A 22,251-nucleotide genomic window follows, 5' to 3' on the forward strand; every position below is an offset into this window, starting at 1 on the left:
TGTTTGTTCCTATTGTTTCTAAATTATCATATTTACACTTTGAGTCCTATCAATCAGAAAAACACATGTGTAATTATTTTTTCAATTAAGTTACTAAACGAGCTTTGTTCCCTTTTGTTTTAGTTTAGATGTTTGGAAACATTCTCATATTATCTCCACTTTTGAGACTAAATATTTATTTTTATTGATGTTTTTCTTCTGCTGCATGCGGTTATTTTTAATGAAAAGTAATCTGAATTATTCTCTATTTGTAAGCAATTTTACTGTGAAATGAAAACTCGATTTGGTGTATATTCAATCTTTGCATAGTGATAATGCTAGAGAACATTTGTTACACTAATTTCAAAATTGTAGGCATTTCAAAATATTTTCTCCTACAACTTGACAGTAAGCTTGCAGTATCACACCTTTCTTTATCATCACATCTCTCATGAGTGTTGAACACATTATATTTCCAAAACTACTACATGCTACTATCCATCTGAACATATTTGTTAGCACTTTCATGGTTCAAAATTCAGGTAGCAATTGAATCAAAATTAATGTCTAAAATTACAAAGCTCAATTACAACTTCATGTGTCACATATTTCTACAACATCCTATCTTTGTTGCAGTTTTTTTATTAAATTTTTTTTTTTGCTAAATTACCTCCAAAGTCCTATAAGTTATTTAATTGTAACAAGCTAGTTTTTTTCGCTACATGTGGGTCCTTTTGTTAACTAACGCCTGCACCGTTGACCTTTTTCCTAAACTTCTTTCTAAAATGCTGAAGTGACACTAGTGATACTGATACGTCATTTAACATAAGTCAGAGATCATCTTTGGATCATATAATAAAAATTTTAGAATTTTTTAGTGCATAAAAGTATTTTTAAACTAGTTAAAATGCACGCAAAAGAAGAAATTAAAAAAAATTGTAAAATAGAAATTAAAATATTCTCATAAAATTACATGGTGTAAAATGAGAAGAAATATTTTTAGAAATGTTTTTATAATTTTTGGACAAAAAACGGATTTGATATAAATTTTAAAAGTTAAAATAAAATAAATAGAACAAAATAAAATAGAAAAAAGATAATGATGCCGTTAGTTAACATAAAGGAGTCACATGTAACGAAAAAAACATAAAAGACTGATTTATTATAATTAAATAACTAGAGGTAATTTAGCCTTTTCTTTTAATAGTAGCTGAAATTGAAAATTGAAATTAAATTTTTTTATATATGAAAAAAAAATTAGTATATACAAGAAAGAAGTTCATTCTTAAATCTACTCATCCAAGAGTCCAATCAGACATTACATTAGGTAACCTCCCTTGACAATTCAAGATCTAGTGGTCGGTGATGATGAAGTGGAGCAACAACTTTTAGACAAACACTTAGAGTTTGTTCGATAAAAATAGTTGTTGACTAATAAATTAGTTGATAGTTTATGACTGATAGTTGATGACTGAAAGTTTATAGCTTATAGTTGATGGTTGAGACTGATAGTTGATAAGTTAATTGAAGTATTTGATAAAATTAGCGGTTAACTAACTTATAAATATAAAATAACACAAAAGATATTTAATACATAGTAATTTTATTTTTAATTAAAATAAATTATAAAGGATAAAAGTAGGTTTTTGTTAAAATAATAATGATAAAAAAAAGAAAAAAAAATACTAAACTATAAGCTAAAACACTATTTAAAATAGCGTCTAAAAAATTAGTTATAAGCAAGCAAAATAAACGATAAGCTCGTGATGAAAAAACGTTATCAAACGGGTATAAATTATCATTTGAGCTTATAAGCTATAAGCTCAAAAATTTGTCTTACCAAATAGACTCTTAGTCAAAAAGTTTGAGATTAAAACCTTGGAAGAGTTGAAGTACTTTTTGAGAATTGAAGTTGGTCATCTAAGAAATGAATCTTCATACCTCAGGAGAAATACATTATTGATCTTCTGCAAGAAACTGACAAGACAGCACGTAAGCCTACAAATTCATCAATTGATCTAAAGTGTAAAGTTGAAGAACACAAGAAATTTTGTGGTTGATAAAAAATGTATCAAAGGTTAGTTGGAAAACTAATATACCTATCACATACTAGACGAATGTTGCTTTTGTTGTAAGCTTAGTCAAATCATGCACCAAACAAAGGAGATTCATTTGCAAATTGTGCAACATTTGAAAAGAACTCCAAATAGAAATGGAAGTGTGAGTCTTAAAGCAAACAATGTTGTCAACTATGCAAGGTCACTTGTGAATAGGAGATCAACTACATGATATTGCCTTTTTCTGTTGTGACTAGGAAGAGTAAAAATATAAAGTGTGGTATTGAGACCTAGTGCGGGAGTAGAGTTCAGACCAATGGTAAGAGAGATAATGCTAACTACTAAGATTTGAAATGATCGTAAAAGATTTGAAGATGAAGAGTGATGAATCAAAGAGACTTTATTGTGATAATAAACCTGCCATTAGTATAGACTATATTCTAATGCAACCTGATAGAACAAAACAAACACATATTAAAAAAATTGGAAAATAGTCTTATCTCCACTCCATATATTTTTTTCAAGGCAACTTGATAGATCTTCTAACTAAGGGGTTGGTAGCAAAAACTTTTAAAAGATTATCTTCATACTATAAACTAGGGATGTCAGCAGGATAGGGAGTGTTCTGAGGATGTTTCTCCGCTCTCCGTTCCACCCCCAAATTTATTCCCCAATCTCTACTACGGGAAAATATTTTCCCTCATCCCCATTTCCACAGATCTCTACAGAAATCCACGGATTTCAAATCTTAAGAAATAATTTATCTATGACACTAGTATTTCGTTGTTTTTTTTCTTTTTTTTTTTGTAAATAAAAAAAAATACTTGTTGTTGCTAATTTTTTTTCTGTAAAAAAAAAATATTAACAAAACTTGTTGCTACCATGCTTTTGCTAATTTACTACCGCAATACATTTATCGTCTAGCGCAAGTGGTTCATTATGTGTAAATGTGACAAATTCATAACTACTAATTTATTAATTGAATGAAAAACATGTTATAAATGGAAAGTAAAGTGAATTTGAAGAGTAATTACAATAAGCACAATGAACAAAAGAGAGTGGTTATTCTAATGATGATGAGAAAAGAGGAGACGATGAATGGTGGAGACAAAGATAATCGGGAAAAGAAAAGAAGGAGACAGTGTATACATTCTATGTATTGGGTGCCATTTTCTAAAATTGGGTAGTGTAAACAATACAATATACAATAAACATTAAAATAAAATGATTCACTAATGACTCTTCATTTTCTAATACATCAATATTTTTTATGTAAAATTATATAATTATATATTATATAATATATGATAGGGTCATGCTAACGAGTGCCCTAGGGGCACTCTCTAAACATTCTATTTAAAGAAAATATTCTTTAAAAATCCACTATTTCAATTTTCGATGCATTAATTAGGTATATTTCCAAGAAAAACTTACTTTTTTAAGCTTTTAAAGAGTGCCCCTAGGGCACTGGATAGCATTGTCCTATATGATATAAAAGTTAAATAATATTGTCGGAGTCGGGGAATCCACAGGGCGGAAGGTACTTTCCCGATCCCCGCCCTAAAGTATCATTGGAGAAACTTTTCCCTTCATCCCCGTCCCCGCGGAGAAAAAATCTCCAACTTTGGTGCTCCATACAGATAATGTCCACAAAAATCTCCATTAACAAATACAAATTGACATCCCTCCTAAACATTATAGATATTCATTCACTAACTTAAGGAAGAATGTTATAAATAATTTATTTTAATTGTAATTATTTGTATTATTGTTAGTATTAATTTGCATTTCGGATCTTTAGTCCATTAATCAAACCTATTAAATAAGAATAGTTTATATAAACACATTAGTGTCTTAATGTTATTCATAATTGAAATATATTATTCATCTTTTACAGTATCGAAGTAAATATTATTTGTGGGCATGTGTCGTCACTGTCAAGTTCTCAAAAATTAGGTAATAAATTGCATCCTAAATTATTTTGACTCTATCTTAAAATGTGTGGATTTAATTTAATTCATTTCAACACACCCTATTCACGCTAAGGATTAGGGGTGACAAACAGACATTTTCTGTTCTGAAAAAATCCGCAAAAAATAAGACAGAACAGAGCAGACATAATTAAGACTGCAGACCTAAAACTTTGACCCGCACCAAAAAAAAAAAAAAGAGTGGAACGGCCCCGCGGACACTGTCCTTCTAAAACCTAAAAAATGTTTTTTAAAAAAGTATGTTAATATCCACGCCAGTAAAAGGCCGTAAAAAAAACATAACGGGACAGACACATTAGAGGGTACGAGCCTAAAACCTTCCTCCACCCGGCGAAAAAATGGAACAAAATAAATATGTCTGGCAGACCATGCTTGTTTTGTCACCATTACTCAGGACTGGATATTTAGAACGTGGATATAAATAAGAGGTGGTTCAATAGCGAAAAACAGATGGCAAGCGATCCAACGGATCTTAAGATAGACTCTGGTACCATTTTAGAGTGTGTGGATCGGATCTAACTCATCCTTATAAAACCGATTTGTAAGGTGAAGATTGTTCCACCTATAAACATATATTGAGACCATATCATTGAATTGTGAGACTCTTCAACATTATTTTTTTTCCTTCCTTCTATGTCCATGGGTTACAGCCTTCTATAATAGGCTCATCCTTTTCCCTCAACATGTTTTCAGCTCTTTAGGCTCTCTTTAGGCTCCATAGCCACCTTCACCTCAGCAACCATTTAACCATTGCTGCTGTGAGAAATATTAGAATATGAAATATCTTAGAATATCTTTGATATTAAGTTTTACAAAAATTCTAGGACAAGTTTCTGATAGTATTTTAAAATCATGATTTGTTTCCTAAGTTTCCTAGTATTTATTTATGATTAAGAGTTGTGCATCTCGATAAATAGGGATTATTATCCTTCATTGAGCTTGTATCAAGTTATTATTTCTCTACTTATATCTAAAATAAAACCCCATAACATCAATATCTAAAAATGGCATCAACCTTAAATTTTAAAGGTGTGTAAGCATTGATCAATAAAGCCTAAGTTGATTACCATATTTAGTTAGAAACATTGTGTTCTCTGGGGATAACTAGACTTATGTAACCTGCCATAAGAACTCAGGTCTTGTATAAAGAAAATCAAAATTAAAAGTTATGACACAATTGAGATAACATATAAGTTGAAGGGGTAGTCAAGTACAAATAAGACAAAATTGAAATAGGATGATGGAAGGCTGAAGCTTGATCAATACCAAAAAAAATCAATATGGTGAGGTGTTTTGGGAAGCATCATATTTAGAGATGAGAGGGATTACAAAAGCTAGCATTGTAGTCCTGTAGTCTTAAATCCAATCCAATCCAATATCTCGCATATGTAGGGTAATATAGGAAAACAATATGTATAAGAAGAGTCGGGGTCGGTCCAATCAATATAGAGGTCCGTTCTAATTTAAAAAATAGATCCAAATTTAAAAAATAAATACAATTATAATTTTAAAAAATACAATTATGTATTAATCAGTCATATATTTAAGTATAATTAGTTTGATTTTTGATCTATCTCAATTTTTATATGTATTGAGTTTTTATCATAGAGCAATTTTTATTATAAAATTTTATTTATTTCGATTAATATTTATTAAAAAAATTAGACCTTTCAAATTTTAGGACCTCCTAAAATTTGGAGGGACCTCCTAAAATTTGGAGTCAGTGTTGTAGCACTTTTTACATTTGCATGGGGTCAGCCGAGTAAGTTTGTGTCGTATGAACAGCTAAGAACTCAACTTACATACATATATTTACATACAAAGAGAATTTTTTTAAGTTATGTTTGGATATTGTAAAACATAAGGACCGGAATAAAGGGAATGGAGCAAATTAGAGTAGAATGAAATAAAGATGTCATTTTTTGTTTGAATATTTTAAGATAGAATAGATCAATTTTGTCATTCCGTCCAAATCAGAGATACAAAAAATGCTAAAAAGTGATAGAATGGGATAGAATGCATTCTATTAGATTCTCGCTCCATTTCTTCCTTTTAAATCAATTCAAACAATGAAACATAAGTTTATACTATTTCATTTCTTCCTATTTTATTTCATTCATAACTATTTCATTTCTTCCTATTTAATTTCATTCATAAGGAAAATGCAAAAACTACTAAGCATATCTAAAAAGATTTTATATGACACAAATGTACCGTTCAAGCTTTCGAGATTTTATATGACACGAGGTCCTACGATGTTGTATGAGACACAATGTTGGATAGTTAAGAATTAACAAGAAATAAGGGTAGTAAAGATGAAGATGTTGTATTGGGTGTGTGATAAGACTACGTATGATAAGATTATAAATTGCAATATTAGAAAGAATGTTGGGATCCCTATGATAAAAAAGATGTTGGCATATATATAAAAGACATGTAAGTTTTATAGTAATGAAAGTAGATCAGATGAATAGGAAATAAGCAGCTAGAGGTAGAGAAAGACATCTCAAAACTAACAATTTAAATATAAATATAATTTTTAATAAAATATTTTGACGAAAGTTGATTCAGGTAATAGATTTCACTTAATACGATAAGATTTGATTGTTGTTATATCTAATTATTTATGTAATTTATTTTTTTAAGCCAAAATGAATTAGCTAACTTTATATTATGGGTAGAAATAGACAAGCGAGAGGATTAGCTAACTTTATAATATTTGGTGTCTTGGGTACCTTTGCTATGAGTGAGAAGGAATGGTTAGAGAGATAGAGAGAAAGTTGCCAAAGGTAGCAAAGTTCCAAGAAAACAAATCCGTGTCCGAATAAACCACCACTATTAAGGACATGTGACATATTCTACATCAAATTATTGATACAAAAATCAGATCAAAGCTTATTTTATGAATGAGAATGAATGGTTAGAAAGAGATAGTGAGAAAGTCACCAAGGTAACGAAGTTCAAAGATAGCAAACATTTGTCCGAATCGACAACCACTATTAAGGACATATGACATAGTCTACATCAAATTTATTGATAAAATAAATCAGACCAAAGCTTATTTTAAAGAAATATATGATACTACGTGCTTATCAGAAAAGTCTTGAATGCAAACGAAATGGCTAATGCCTTATTCTAGTGAATATAGATATTTTACTATAATTATATTAGTTTTGTATCTTTAGATAAATCATTTGCTTTTTTACATTTTCAATAATTTAAACTTATTATATTAAGACTTAAACCCATGTGCTTATTTAGGATTAGATTTTAAATTCATTTTAAGGCTCTATTTCAAAATAAACTATATTGTCCGCCAGACTCTTTAAAAGGTTAGGTTCACCTTTAAAAAGATATTTACATTATAAAATTTTATAAAACTAAAATATTTTCACTCATAAGAGACCTTTAAATAGACTAACAATGTCACTTTATAGAGTTGAGTTAAACTTACAACCTAAGCGAGTGTGAGAGCCTGACCTAGATCAGTTATTGGATCACCCATATTATTCGAGTCTATCCTAGATTCGTTATTGGATCACTCATTATCCGAGTCTGTCCTGGATCACCCATATTATCCACGTGTCAAGCCTAATAGACTTTTGGCTCGAGAGGTGTATAGGAAAAACCCAAATATCATATTGACCAGAGTTTCTAAAGTTAAAGGAAATTCTCAACTTACAAGCTCAAAACCTAAGATATATTGACCTTTAATGGAGACATAGTATTGGCTTCAATAATGACTATCCATGCTTGTTAGTTGTATATATGTACATACATTTATCGTTTCAAAATTCCAGAGGCACACAATCTGCGATTACATTACATACATTCACATTCTCAATTTCTTCGCATAAATTTTGTATATAATTTCAACTGTACCTATTCAATGGCAAGTTACAACATACCAGCAAGTTGGTTGACCTTAAACAGAATCCTTAAATGAGGAAATGAATTTGAAATGAAGCCACTTTAAAAAAAATGCTTTCTTTCTGATTACCATAACCAGAATACCGAGGAACCACCCTTGAGCCAGCGTAACCGGCTCAGTTGGGGTTACGAATTAATGGAGAGACTCAGACTACTTATTGACAACGCCGGATTTTGGAAAAATGGCTGAGCCCATGACAGAAGTTGTTGGACAAAGGTCCATCTTCAAGAATCCATGGCATAATATTAGGATCAAAAATCTGCAAGACAAAATAGAAACAATGAAAAACGGGAGGTATGACAGAACAACGACTAGCAAAAGTAGATAACTGCTGAATTTGAAATCAAAGTGATGGGTTTTGAATCAGACAACAAATGACAGCAAAAGAAAGACATGTGTGCTGCAGAACCAATTTAATCACCATATTCGCAGAAAAAAGAAAAGAGGTTTGGAGAAATATACAAGCCTCAAGAAAAAGACATGACCTGCTACATCTAGAGTCAGGATGTAAGAGACAAGACAACTTAAGGTTCCAAGGGTTCCATTGGCATAGTAGATTGCAAGGTAATCTTTCTTATTAATTGCTTCTTACAAATATCCTTCGGCAAGTGACCAAATTTATCGCCAAGAATCTAGCATTCATTTTTTACTGAATGAATAAATTTTCAAGAAAGGACAGAACCGAAGTACACATAAAATAAGGACAAAAATATGAAACAAAATAAATATATAATCACTCAAGAGAGCTCCCATTAAAGCCCAAATGAAATTCAATTAAACATGCACAAGTATGTGCAAGCCACTCAAAATAAGAGCTAATATGGTTCAGCAAGTTTGCATAAAGACCAACTGTGTCTGGCAACCTCTTAGAATTTGGGTTTTATGTCTAACTCAACCTCAATACTAGCACAAGAGGTGAGGACTCTCCAAGCAATATAAGGACTACTCTGTTCATGTTAATGTGTTGCTAGTCAATTAAGGATCACAACCAACCCCTTCACATCTAGAGCATGGACCAATATGGGTCACCCAATAACAATGCCCCCTCATGTCTAGGGCTGGACATCTGGAGCATCAAAAATAGAAGTGGCGCAATAAAAAATCTACAATAGGCTCCAATACTATCTTAGAAAGTGGACTAAACCATTTACTAAAAAATAAACCTAAATCAACCCCAAAAGCTAACTAAAGAAGTGAGGACTGTTGAAGCCTTATAAAAATTATTTTGATCATATCGATGACCGATAAGAATCTTAATACAACCAGTTTAGAATCAAAGTCAAATTTGTCTATGCTAGCATTGCCAGCAAACAATCAAGTCCTAGATTTTTGGGAGTTAGTGTTTTTTAATAATGATGGTATTGAAGGAAAAGCATAAGAATTTAGGGGAGAGGGCATATCCTCAAAACAGAAAGAATAAAAAAGATTTAACCAAGAGAATCTCCAGAGCCAAAACAAAAAACCTCATAAGAAATCATAACCAAGGAATTGATACCAAACAACAGAGGAAAAAAACACAAGGTTTTGTACAGATTAAAGGTACAAAAACAAATAACCCTAAAAACTCAACCACCCCCCGTCCAGCACCCAAAATAACAATAATCTGCAAGCTTCCCTAAAGTTTGACCAGGCACAAAAAGTGAACTACAAAGCCTACAGAAATTCCTCCCAGAAGACCCCAAAAGGAGGTCGTCTGCAAATTTATAATAGTAAAAAGTGGTCCCTTTGTGTCATTGCTTAGATTGTAAAATGCCAAATCCCACCTTAAAAATCCATGACAGTTAAAGTGATGCTTTGCAATATTCACCAAAGATGTCAGACAGCAAGATAAATGCTGCTTACCTCATTCTCCTTTCCAATCTACTAATTCACTTCGCGGTACATATATGGTAGCAGCTCGCTCTTCTGCCTCAGTATCATTTACTACACCTCGACATTTTGGGAAGCCACAGTAACAAGCAAGCCGCTCGTCTATTGAGAAAAATCTATTACAAGAATCGAAGAAAGTCAGTGGATTATTAAATTATGAAGAATTATAATATACTTGGAAATATTAAGGCTATACACACAATTAAACCAACACAAAGCCAAGTTTGTATGGTTCTTTTTGTGAATATATCTTTACTCGTTCGAAGAAGAAAAAAACCTATAATCATATGTAAGCTCTTCCCATTGGTTAATGTCCCTCTTTGCAAATATTATAATATGCTCGTCCCCGTTAACACTAATGACTCTTGAATAGCAATTTGGCTGCATAAGAACAAAAGTGATATAGATATTAGATAAGCAATTAATTATTTTCTTCAGCAATGAATAAAAGGCAGTATAGCTTCTTCCACAAATAAATATGTCGAATTGCAGTATTTCCAAACAGAAGAAAATGTAGAACATAGGTTCAACAAAAGGATCAGATTGAATATACTTTCATTTAATGGGCCACCTATGTATGGTCACAGCTTTGTGGGAGCTAATCAAATTGTTTCACACAAAACACAATACATCAAATGTCATTTAACCATGTCTAAAAGATAGAAATATGATAATATGCCATGACAAGGCTTAAGTTTTCTCAAGAATGCATATCCCCAAAATTAGTTAGTTAGAAATCACAACTCTAAAAGCAAAAATCAAGTGAATCACATACATCAAATGAAGCAAGCAGATTGAAATGGCAATGTTTAACAAGTAATAAATGGATTAATACGAAACTGATTAAAAAAAGGAGGAAAGGACGCACTGCACAGGAATGATTAATTAAATGAGCGATGCTTCCTGCTCTGGTGGCATCAATGACTCTTCCATCATCAACCCGAAACAAATATGTTCCAGCACCCTGCATAAGGGAAAAGGACACAGGTCACTAAATCCTGCACACAGAAAGAGAGAGATAATAGAGATGAGATGAGAGAATGAGAGAGAGAGAGAGAGAGAGAGAGAGAGAGAGAGAGAGAGAGAGAGAGAGAGAGAGAGAGAGAGAGAGCAGTGTTGTCCATGGCGGAGAGCCAAAATCCCGCCATACTAGACACTTTGTGGCGCCGTTATAGTGGATTATGGCGGACAAATGCGCAATATCGGCTGATATTTACCATTGTGGCGAGTCCGAAAACCCCCATGCATATCCGTCATAGCGCCGCAATTGCGGATCTTTGATAACACTGAGAGAGACCCCTCTCTTATTCTCACTCTTAAAATAAAATGTCTTCTTTCTTTTCATCAATTTTCAAACTATTTTCTTAAGTTCCTAACATTTGATAATTCAAAAACACTTACCACCAAAGAATTGTATATAAAATGCTCTCTTCGATCAGCAATAGAAGGTCTAACAAGTTCACCGGTATATTCAATCACCTAAATAAACAAAATCAAGGAGTCCATCCTTTAAAAGTGAAATACTATAATAAAAGAGGACCATTCAAATGAAATATATTTGTCTTTACCATGTCTCCACCTTTATATGGATGCTTTGCGAAGATGCCAAATCCATGAATTCTTGATTTCCCTTAAATTTAAAAAATAAAAACATTTGTTTTAGGAGTTCACACCATAGCTAAATCAGAAATTATGACCCTCCATGCCAGTAAAAGCCAACATTCCACTGAAAACAAATTCCCTTTCCCCACCACTTTCAAAAGTATTAAAGACAATTTTTCTTACCAAATGCCAACTGCTTCCGGAAGGTTTCCTTCATGTACTTATATTTCTCAGGAACACTAAGTATGTTGTCTGCAGAATCACTCATCGACGTTCTTAGCCTTTGCTCGCTACAAAAGAATTTAGAGCAAACTCCTCTGCCAGAAGGCTCTAGGGCGTTCAACAATCCATGTTGGCAGTATCCACCAACTAAATATGGTTGATTCTCCACAAACAAACGTTTCAGCGAAGAAGCTGCAAGTACTTCAGGTTCTTTTCTGCCTCTCCGACCAGAGTAATCATATGGCTCTGCCCAAAAAGAATAAAGGCAAGCTTCGTTAAACAAATGCATTTTTAACTATTTCAATTGAACAATTTATTAGAAAGGAGGAAGAAAGACCAAAACAAATAGAACAAAATCAATCTCTTTTAGCCAATATGAGAGGTAAAATACAAAAAATAAAAAACATCCAGCACATATTTGGCACAAAAGATGCATCCTAAAAAGCAAAAAATCTCCAAAAGAAAAGGTGACTGTTCTTATTTACCAGTCACCCAGTATTTTCCAATTAATCTTCAATCCCCCAAGCAATATACAATAGGGAGTCTACAACCTTTCCCTGAGATTTGACTTTTCAATGCACAAACAGGGACACATCCTTAACCAGGTTGACTCAGATTGAATCTAAGAAGTATTAATGCACACATCAATCAACTCAAAACACAGTACTACAACAAGTTGGCTAACTGATATTTTGAGCAAGAAATAGAATGAGCATCTTTCAAACCAGCAAGGAAGCAAGTAAAACTTCAAAAGCCGTGTTGTGTGGTATCCATCATGCCGCACACATTTATACCATACACTTATAGTTGTATTTTACGATTTTCTTCAATTTTTAAAACTTTAATACCAATAGAGATGAGAATATTCCAATAATTAGATTAAGTATGATATCTCATTTTGTCTAAAATAATACTCCCTCCTTTTTTTTTAAGTGTCATTTTAGAAGAATTTTTTTTTCCATTTAAGTGTCATTTTTATAATTTAATGTTATAGTTTGTCAATTATACCCTTACTTTCTCAATAACTTCACTTCACATTTTCCATAAATTTAATTAATTTCTCATTTAGTTATTGGAAAAAGAGAGAGAGTATGTATGATTAAATTTATTTGGAAAGAGAAAATAAATGTGAATATATTTGGAAAGAGAAAATAAATGAGGATATAATAGGAAAAATAACTCTTAACAATCCGCTGTCTTGGTTGAAGAGCTTTGTGCTAAAATGACACTTAAAAAAGAACGGAGGGAGTACATGTCAATTCTCACTTATAAATTGAGATTTATTCTTTTTTATTAATTTTTTTATACTAATTTAATGCACTATACTATAGTTCTGTCCTATAATTTTTATATACATGTCATATTCCTGCATTTGGTAAAACCGGTGCAAAATGACACCTGTGCACTGAGAACTACGACTGGTTTAGAGGTTTCATGCATTCATTAGGAAGATACAACCAGAGACGGTCTTGATAAACAGAATTAGCCTTTAAAAAACATTTTTCAGCATTAATAAGCCATGAATACGTGTGGAAATCTATCAAAGATGTAGCCCGACACAAACTATGTTAACTAATCTCAAAAAATGTGGCAACATTTTTGCTCATCAGCTTGGATACTCTGCAACCCTGTGATAGATCTAGGATTTACGGGCAAGTGAAGAACAGTACATACTGAATAACTTATATTATAATCAACAACCCTCTGAGAATAACATCCTACAGAGTTGGTTATAAGAAGAAATACAGCAACCCAACCTCTAGGAGATAGAGAGCCTAGTCTCTCCCAACCAACCAAAACATAATAGTAATACAACTGAATGCCCTCTCTTTTGTCTTTCAGCCTATATTTATTAATTTAATTTCCTAAAGCAGTTTTTGACTTCCTATGGAAGTTACTGTACACACAACATTTAATAATAGTAACATAAACTGCTACTAAAATTACATGACTTCAGCCCCAACACTAATTTGATTTCTATGCTTCTATCCAACTTAAGTCCTAGTGATAGGAGGCCTATTACAAACACCCTGCTCTTAGCACACAACTATTCCCCTTTCCAAATGTGCACATTAAAAGCTTTCTTCGATACATAACTGATTGTCGACCCAATTAATTATTAAAGTAAAAAAACACAAATTGCAAGCAATTTGATGGGAGGGTCGACGTCATTAGTTTGATGTCAAGGTCATTAGAACACAGTATATCTAATTTGAAAATCAATTCAGTTGATCCTAAATAAAGAATAACTAAAACTTAGTCGAGATAGAATACTCCAAAACATTGAACATGAACAAAAAGTTCAATAAAATAGTAAAGTATAAGTGAAGCCACAGACAGATGGTATAACTGTATAACAAAAAACTAACTAAGAGTTAGGGGATATAAGGTTGGTTTGGTGGCTAATATGGGAGAGTTAAGGAGCAGAATGGAATGATAAGGAGGATGAGGCTTCAATCCCCACTCCCAACATGATACTATTACTAAAAATATTAACATTGGTTGTTTCAAAAAAAAACTAAGAGTCAACACACACAGCATCTGTTTATTTTTACATTGGTTACTGGAGATTAAGCAAGAAAAAGATATAAAATTGGAAAATTGTATAAGCAAAATAAGTTTCAAATAGCATACCACTTCGGGCACAACCAGATGAAGTGGGTGGTGGTTTATAATCTGAACATTGACCAATAATCTGAACACGTTCATCGGCTACAGAATTTTCATGAGATGGCTGCCTATGTCTCTTGCAAAAAGAAAGTAAGCGAATGCACTGATCCTCATCGTCATCTAGGGATAGTAGATGGAGCCTGTCCTCGCTTTCAAGCTATAAATCATAAATTAAAAATAATAATAAATGGCCTATCAAATCAATGTTTTAAGCTAAGTAGCTAACTATTGTATCAAAGCCAACACCACTCTCTTAAGATCAAAACAAAATAATTTATAAAATATGTATAGAAAAAAGAAAAAAGGGAAAATACCTCAACGCAAAGACCAGCTGCACGTGCACAGAGTGGATGATACGCTACGCGACAAGAATTGTTTGAACACTATGAAGAATTGACATTTTGAAGAAGAAAAACCATCATAATTTAGTAAACTATAAGAAATTGCTTAGTAAAGAAATAAAATGGCCAAGCTCCGTGCAATGTGTAATGTATGTGTGTTTTTGCATACAAGGTGTATCAAGTGAGACAAATTAAGCTAATATTGACCATACAAATATAGATGGATGGTTAAGATTAAATATAGTCTGATGCACCCATACATAAATTAAACATTTTCAAAAAATGACTGTATTTTCAATATTTCTTCCTGCAAAAGGTGATTTTGTTGTGGTTCAGTTCATTCAGGTGCGGTGTTCCAGGTTGATTTGGCCTATTAACCAAGGAAAAACATACTTAAACTATTCTTTATCTAAACACTTGAAAACTTACTTGGATGCAGGCACCATAAGATACACCACATATGCTGCATAACAATTTCCAACGGTCCTGTTCGGATACAAAATTTACATGATTAAAGAGGAAGCAATTAGGAACCAGATTAAATATGAAATGGTAGAACTCGGTATGATCAGTGTGACGCACAAGCAATTTGACGAAAATTAAAAAGGAAAAATAATGAAAATGTTTTCAGCATGAAAATTTTAAAAGACAAAAAAAGGTAGTATTAAAGGCATAATTAGTTATGAAGGCCTACCTTACTGATTCTACTCAAACCATCAATAGGCTCCATTCTCTTGACATCAGCTAAGCAAGTTTCTGGCAAAAATTATAAGCCTTAGCAAACATGAGCAAACTAGAGTCTAAAAGAGTACACAAAGTCAGACAAACAAACCAGGTATCCACATCGCACAAGCCAAATGAGCCCACCGGCCATCTGTAGTAGGCTTCATTGCACCACCTAGAAGAAATTCCGTTACAATAATCAGTGGCATGTCATAAAACTTAGAATACAATATGAATATTAGTGAGTTCAAGAATACCTATGAGTGGACATAAGCAACATGGTGGGGGAGGAGCACCCGAACGACATAATTTGCATAACCATAGCACTCCATTTACAGGTTCCAATTCTCCATAGCATCTAGCATGGACCTGAGTGAACATTACAATTTATAGCTCCATCTCAATAAATGGATTAAGTAGTAGACTTATTATTTAATTAAGCAGTATTGAACACATGAAAGTTAAACCCCTTCCTTTATGTTATATAATCAATTAAGGGGGGGGGGGAAGTGAGGTATAAAGATTTCCGAGGTGGGGTGGTCATACCATCATTCTACATTTGTCACACTGCAGAAACAGATTGGTCTCATACTCCTGACAATACAAATAACTCACAATTAGCAAGCACGGTATAGAATAAGATTATTAGCAAACAAGCAAGAAAAATAGTATTTTATTTTCCTTGAACGAACATGAAAAACAGGATAAGGAGAAAATCAGAAACACTCAATAAAAAGAGCATGAACTCTAAAGGATTAAAGGGGGGCTCAGTACCTCGTCCATATGGCACACATTGCACTTATCGAGATCAAACCAATTAATATGAACTTGTCTATAACCAAGAGGCAATCCGGAACCTGACTTGCACGTTGATTTCTTCAAAGAGACTTTGGACTTAGATAATCCCTGGAAATAATACTTACTTTCAGTGATTATCAAGGATCACGTACACGGGTTGAAAAAGTATGTGTGTTATAGTAAAAGATATTGGGTTAGATCAAGTATAAGGACTGATTGGCAGTTGACACCATTGAGCCATATCAAAACCCAAACTATCTTTATTTCACCAAGTCTTCTATGGGATAAAGTAAAGATATTTCCTGAGCAATTTGCTAATTTCCAATATATTGACTTCATGTTCACATTCAAATCTAAAAACAGCATACCTTAATAAGTTTAGCCACTTTAGAATTGGAAAAACCAAACATATCAGAGCCGGATTCGTAGACACTTTCTATGTCACCATCAGCAACGGAACTTTCAGAAACAACCTTTTCCAATTTCTTTATCCTTTCGTATATTTGATTCCAGCAAGTAGATGGCGTATAACCATTGAACTGCAGCAAAACATTTACAACAAGATTAATACAAGTCATGGAAATTAGAGATTCTTTTTTATTATCCTTGCAAGATAAGGGAAAAACCAAGTCTAGTTAGTTAAGCAATTTAACAATTAATAAACAAACCCAGAAATCTAGCTATCAAAGCGAGCATATTGTACATAAGCATTAACCTTTTTCTTTAGAAACAGAAACCTGAACAAAATAAAGAACATTTTAAAAAGGACGGAAAAAAAGCTGACAGTGTGGGCCAGGTGCAGGATCATGCAGAAAGCAAACCTAAAATGTGGCTTGTTTATTTTCAGGGGGGGAAAAAAGAAAATACACAGGGTGGAATTAGTAACGGGACAATTTAACGGTAGGACCGTTATGTAGCAAACATTCAACTGTGGTTTTTTAATTATATGGATGCTCCGCTGCAACAGTTTCTGGTGTGATTTCTGTTCTCTTTTGTGTATGGCTGAGAATTGTTTTATCAGAGAAGATTATTGACTCTAAGGTCATTAAAGTTTATGCTTTATTTATGTTACATGTGTCAGGGAAGGTAAAAGAAATAACCCTCAAGGATAATACGAAAAAATAGATACAAAAGTAAGAGCATCAGATAATTCAATATAGAATTTTTCAGAGAAATCATGTGTAAAAGTGCGAAGTCATATCTCATAGTAAAAACCAACCTGCTCACCACCATCAACTGTCACTCTGAATAATGGTCTGATTCTGGATTCTGGGTCTCTCAGAACCTCCATCTTATAAGGGACGGATACTTTAGGGTCTAAACAACCAAAAATCACAAAAAAGGAGGGGGGAAATAAAGAATCAGAATAAATGGAATAAAAATAATCAAATGAGGATAATGGCATGTTTAATATTCTTTAGGACAATTAAAAAATCAAACAAAAGAATAACATGTAAACATTCGAAATCAAAAACATATAAAAAGCATCACCAGTAACTGAAGTGAATTTCCTCACTGCTGTGTACCCTTCAGGCCAGATGGATTTTCCATCCCTAAAAGCAGTGGAATTTCCAACTATTTTTCCTGAAAAAGAAAAAAAAAATAGTTAGCATTCTTGGGGCTAGAAGTTCATTTGGCTTCACCAAATTGCCAATAACCAAGAATTAATAGTGACCCTAAAAACCCACCCTCAATTTTTGTTGAAAGTGAGCATACTCTATATTGTATTGTAGGGTGTGTTCAATCTCGGATATAATAATAAAAACTATGATTTTATCTATTGTCAGGGTAAAACTCTGCACTTTCAGGAAGCAAGAATCCACCCTGATGGAATTGCTAAAATGTTGAACTAGCAATAGAAGGAAACAGTTTTTATACATGTGGCATTATTTGACTGGTTGATAAATGAAAACTGTTTAGCATATTGATGAGACTACTAACCAGTCTTTCTAGCTACTACCATCTAAGATAATCAAGTTATTCAACGGAAACCTTTTCGAAACACTCAATTTTTCCTACGAGTGGAAGAATAGATAGATTTGAAGTGAACTAAAAATATTGAAAGGTTATGTTTTGATGGGTCTCTTGGAACCACCAAGGAAAATCAGAAAGCAGCTATATGAAGCAAAGCATCAACCAAAAATAAAGAGATCCTGTCAGAAAGCAAGAAGGTTAATCGAAGATATTACTAAAAACATGAAGTACTAGTAGTATTGAAAATTTACCAAGGCTTAGAATTTGCAAGTCTCCCACTTCATAAGGAAAAGTATCAATGTTTCGAAGTGCTGCCCAAGTCCCTTTGTCATTTACACAGTCTTCACCAGAATCTGTACATCCTCCATTCTCTCCCCTTATATTGTTATGGTTATCAGCTGTACATCTTTTCCGCAGTTCTATCATCTCCAAAGGAAGCTTCTGTGCACTTAAATACCTGATTAAGCAAATCAGTTGTAAAACCAATAAATTTAGAGCAACCATCTGAAAGTGCTAGATTACAGAGAATGAAGACTAATACTGTTAACATATTAATAAACGTGAACCTGAAACCGCACAAGCAAAATTGCAATTGGCAGCATATTAAGGTTTCCATCTTTTGACATTCTAGTTAATAAGTGTGAGAACCATTAAAGAGAAAAGAAAAAGAGTGATAAATATTACCTTTTTGCCTCTTCTAAACCATCGATGAAACTCTGTTTCTTGCACTTTGAGTGTAGATCTGTTAGAAGTCCATTGAGAAATGATTTCACCTGTTGCAGTCGAACTCTGGAAGAAGGGAGAGTATGGTTTTTCTTGTAAGGAGACAGTTTCTCACTCAATATTGAAAGCTAAAATTTTCTTAGATTTAACAGAATATCAAACCTTGCAAAGTCATGGGTGCCAAAAAATTGGACAGGAACCGATCTCCCCCCTATGAATGTTTTTAGACCCTTACAGCTGCTAGCAAGTGATTCATCCAGGACAACAGCAGGCCACATTGCATAACCTGCAAAGTAAACATAAACATAAAAATAAAAAAGGCACATCCATTTAGCAGTTACAAAATTAACAGGTCTAATTGTTACTGAAAATGCAAGTAATAAACAAATAAGATTATTACCAAAGTAGAGAATGTGTACCTAGCTCCTTTGGTATGAAGCATACATAAGTTACTAATATGCCATATAAATTGCAAAAGTATACATATGGAATCACAGGAAAAAATAATAATAATATTTATAAAAAAAATCTTATAGCCAGATGTAAATACTTCTTAAAATTAAATTTAATAAAAGATATCCCACTCCAACATATAATAATCTACAAATGGAACAACTGAACAAGATTGAGCATAAACCTGTAAGCTTCGCCCATATGATATCCCCTGGCTCAAAGTCTTGGCAATCATCCATGCTTGCAGCCAGTGCGAGCATCTCTTCAACATCATAATCAGAGACATTACTGTCACGAACTTTGGCGTAACTCAATTTTAAGCGTTCCATGTCATTTCGAGAAACATGGTATTTTACATTTTCATTTGAAAGAGTTAAATTTTCCTCATCTCCATCATCATACTCAATCTGCAAATATTTATTAATGAAAGGATGAAATCCAAATAACATGTGCAACATCATCAAATACACATAGTCGTAATTGCACATAACATTTTGTTTGAAGCTATTCAAAACATTTGAGCAATAATTTATACAAGGGCGTACATGATGTATATTGGCTTCCCTGTCATAACTTTTGACATGGCCAGTGTATGATTTTGAATCCATGGGCCAGTAAACCTGCAAAAAAAAAACGAAGCCGAAATTGATGATCTGTATCTGTATAAACAGACGCAGCAGAATGATTATACAATTGTTAAGGAAGCATTTAAGTTACATCAATTTTTAAATGTCGCGCATGTGCACTATAGATTACAACCATTACATTAGTCTATATTTATCATTTGATATCAATCTAATGTTGTGCGAAATTTAAAAATGGATCCTTTGTATATTCCGCCTAACAATTACTAACCCAAAGGTTACAAAAGATTACCTTGCATTTCAATCCGACAAAAGCCTTGGGATCGGCGCCATCAAAACTCAACCTGCAGTAAGTGCCGAGAAGAGAGCATTAATGTAAAATTTTCTTCTCCCTACCACACAAACCATAGAGACACAAACAGCATCACTCAGCCTTATTCACAAAACTAAATACTCCCTAGACATTCAATTCAAGCAAAGTTCACCTACAGTCTAAACAAAAACTACATTCCTAAAAATCACAAACAACGATCCCTCTTCAGAAACTACATGCAAGACTTAACATATTCACATAAACTCAACCTGTAGTAAGTGCAGAGAAAGAGAACATTAATGTAAGACTTGCTTCTCCCTACCACACAGAAACCATAGAGACACATAAACAACATCACTCAGCCTTATACACAAAACTATATACTCCATACACATTCAAGCAAAGTTCACCTACAGTCTAAACAAACTCTACATACATTCCGAAAAATCACAAACAACAATCCCTCTTTAGAAACTACATGCAAGACTTAACATTCACATAAGATTCCCCCTCCTTCCAACCAGACATAAATACACAAACCCAAAAACCAACTCATAGAGCTAACTAACCATCTGAGCAAAACTGAACTTCGCATAAACTCAGTTTCTAGAATACAATTACAAACAAACAAAACTTTTACTACATTGCACACTAGAACAAAAACAATAAACAATAAATAAAATCAAGAGAGAAAGCAAAAGTGAAATTACGCGACCCATCGCTTCATCGAGTAAGACTCCGGCGCCAACCTCGGAACCTTAACAGCAGAACTACACTTGTTATTATCATTATTCCTCCCATCAACACCAGAATTCCCAATTGGATTCCTACATTCCCTCAACCTCGGTCCATCAATTTTCCCCAACGCATTCCAATCAATCCCTAATCTCTCCAATTCATTATTCCCAATTCTCCTCCTCTTCAACACAGTCCTCTCAGCATCCATCTCCTCCCGCCTCCTTAACAACGAATCGCGAAACGACACCGGAATCGAACTCCTCTTTCTTCTCCGAGAGTAAACATACAGAAGAGGCGGTTTAGTGTAAACCACCATAGATGTAGACGTGGTTTTCTTATCATCATCAATCGGATAATCAATATCGATTTCGATTTCACCATTGAAGTGGATGTTATTATTGTTATCGTCTTCGCTGTGGTTGGGAGTAGTGGCTGTGGTTAGGGTGAGTTTACGAGCTTTAACTTTTTTGGACATGACGTTGGAGGAGCCGCTGCAAGGGGATGTGGAAGAGTAGAGATGATCGAGAGGGAGGTAGCGAATGGGGGCGCCGTGGGTGGTGTGGATGTCAATGGTGGTGTCTTCTTCGGTGGCGAGTCCTCCGACGGGTTCATCGGGAGGGAATGCCATTGAAGAAGAAGAAGAAGAAGAAGAAAGGGAATTTTGCAATGTTAGGGTTTTGTGTTTGTTTCAGAGAGAGAGAAGAAGAAGAAGAAAACTCGTGAGTGTTTTTTTCTTTTTACTTTTTGTTAATTTTTTAGGAATGAATTATGAATTATTATTATTGTTGTTGGAATTTGATGAAATAAATTGCGTTTTCCCGCCGTGGAATCTGTGTAGTAGTACTGTGAAGTGCTTTTTTTATAAGTGATTTTTATCAGAAGAATCTAATATGAGAATGACAGTTTCTGAAAAGAGGGTTGGAGGATTGAAAGTGGATTTTTTTAATGATGTGAGAATCTAAGATAGGGTATTAGGGTGTGTTTGGAAGCATGGCAGGAGAGAATCTGAAGTTGTGATTATTTCTAGCTGATTTTTGAAACTGTGGTGTGGTATAGGGTAGGATGCATGTTCAAATTATGTTGTTGTTTTGATGTTAGTTATATAGAATTTCTATCTGATGTTTAAGGTAAGGGTAATTGGTTCATGTTGAAGTAAGTAATAATAGCACAGCATACAAGACACAAACTCTTGAGTTAGAGCACAAATTTTTTTTTGTCTTGTAACAAATGTTCAGTTCAATCAATTTGGTTGATGAGTGTGTGAAGGACATTAGACTTTTAGA

At 33.4% G+C, this 22,251-nt stretch overlaps 1 protein-coding gene across 4 annotated transcripts; it reads right to left on the bottom strand.

The window, feature by feature from the left end:
* Positions 1–1,731: 1,731 nt before the first annotated feature.
* LOC131626838 (histone-lysine N-methyltransferase ATX2-like) lies at positions 1,732–21,999 on the bottom strand. 4 transcript variants are annotated; one of them, XR_009291333.1, is made up of 26 exons: positions 20,941–21,999; positions 20,210–20,261; positions 19,879–19,953; positions 19,518–19,740; positions 19,043–19,166; positions 18,842–18,946; positions 18,409–18,614; positions 17,675–17,767; positions 17,403–17,500; positions 16,552–16,722; positions 16,160–16,291; positions 15,932–15,979; positions 15,643–15,754; positions 15,495–15,560; positions 15,357–15,418; positions 15,092–15,148; positions 14,636–14,704; positions 14,286–14,478; positions 11,613–11,897; positions 11,396–11,457; positions 11,229–11,306; positions 10,696–10,791; positions 10,105–10,208; positions 9,801–9,943; positions 8,444–8,590; positions 6,668–8,217 (listed from the first exon to the last, which is right to left on the bottom strand). XR_009291333.1 is itself a non-coding variant. In XM_058897677.1 (25 exons), the coding sequence occupies exons 1-24, from the start codon at positions 21,594–21,596 to the stop codon at positions 9,802–9,804; spliced, it is 3,309 nt and encodes a 1,102-aa protein (XP_058753660.1). In that variant the 5' UTR covers positions 21,597–21,999; the 3' UTR covers positions 1,732–1,956; position 9,801. The 4 variants fall into 4 exon arrangements, 3 of the variants coding, with proteins under 3 accessions (XP_058753660.1, XP_058753661.1, XP_058753659.1); XM_058897677.1 differs by lacking the exons at positions 6,668–8,217; positions 8,444–8,590 and adding an exon at positions 1,732–1,956; XM_058897678.1 differs by lacking the exons at positions 6,668–8,217; positions 8,444–8,590 and adding an exon at positions 1,732–1,977.
* Between the last annotated feature and the right edge of the window lie 252 nt (positions 22,000–22,251).

Source organism: Vicia villosa, unplaced genomic scaffold (assembly GCF_029867415.1).
Source record: "Vicia villosa cultivar HV-30 ecotype Madison, WI unplaced genomic scaffold, Vvil1.0 ctg.000326F_1_1, whole genome shotgun sequence".
Lineage (NCBI taxonomy): Eukaryota > Viridiplantae > Streptophyta > Magnoliopsida > Fabales > Fabaceae > Vicia > Vicia villosa.

What these genes read in the sequence shown, in the direction of transcription:
- LOC131626838 (XM_058897677.1), bottom strand. Translation starts at nt 21,596, where the DNA reads ATGGCATTCCCTCCCGATGAACCCGTCGGAGGACTCGCCACCGAAGAA. An exon ending in GGCACCCATGACTTTGCAAG is followed by an intron (nt 18,947 to 19,042) that starts GTTTGATATTCT and finishes CCCTTCTTCCAG; the next exon opens with AGTTCGACTGCAACAGGTGA. An exon ending in ATCTGGTTGTGCCCGAAGTG is followed by an intron (nt 11,898 to 14,285) that starts GTATGCTATTTG and finishes CTTTTTGGGCAG; the next exon opens with AGCCATATGATTACTCTGGT.